At 34.5% G+C, this 484-nt stretch overlaps 1 protein-coding gene across 1 annotated transcript in view; it reads left to right on the forward strand.

Moving 5' to 3' along the window:
* LOC119593986 (receptor-type guanylate cyclase Gyc76C-like) overlaps positions 1-484 on the forward strand; it is a gene marked incomplete at its 3' end in the record, with an annotated part of 39,442 nt that overhangs the window by 34,687 nt on the left and 4,271 nt on the right. Inside the window, 1 exon segment of the mRNA XM_037943010.1 lies at positions 316-464. Within this exon segment, the coding sequence (XP_037798938.1) occupies positions 316-464 (149 nt within the window).

The raw sequence follows: 484 nt of genomic DNA on the forward strand, positions 1-484 counted from the left end.
ATTATAATTGGAACTTTGTATGTATTTCTCTTTATATGTCAATAACTAAGAACTAAATATATCCATATTTATGTATTCAAGTTGGTTCTCATTAGTGTTATATGGATTCAAATGTATTAGATCTTTTATTCATAAAGGTATTTCTTTATTTTTTCTGAATGCATATATCTACATGTATGTTACCTATCTTAAAAAGAAGAAGAAATGTATGTGTATATTGGTATTTATGTTTGATTCATATGTGCACAGAACTTTTTGAGTTACGAAAGAAAAAGTCGGAGAAAGAAAAAGCTTGACTGATTTTCCTCCCAACAGCAAAGTCTAGTGAGTGCTGCCTCGTACGATTTCCATGACAAATGGTACCACAACTGGGCAAACTACAAGGGTACTGTGGTATGTCTTAAGGCCATCACCATGAACCAAAGGAGACTGGAGCTTTCACGCGGTACCATGATTGAAATGAGGTGGGGAGGCTCGGCTTTCT

Source organism: Penaeus monodon, chromosome 33 (assembly GCF_015228065.2).
Source record: "Penaeus monodon isolate SGIC_2016 chromosome 33, NSTDA_Pmon_1, whole genome shotgun sequence".
NCBI classification, from domain to species: domain Eukaryota; kingdom Metazoa; phylum Arthropoda; class Malacostraca; order Decapoda; family Penaeidae; genus Penaeus; species Penaeus monodon.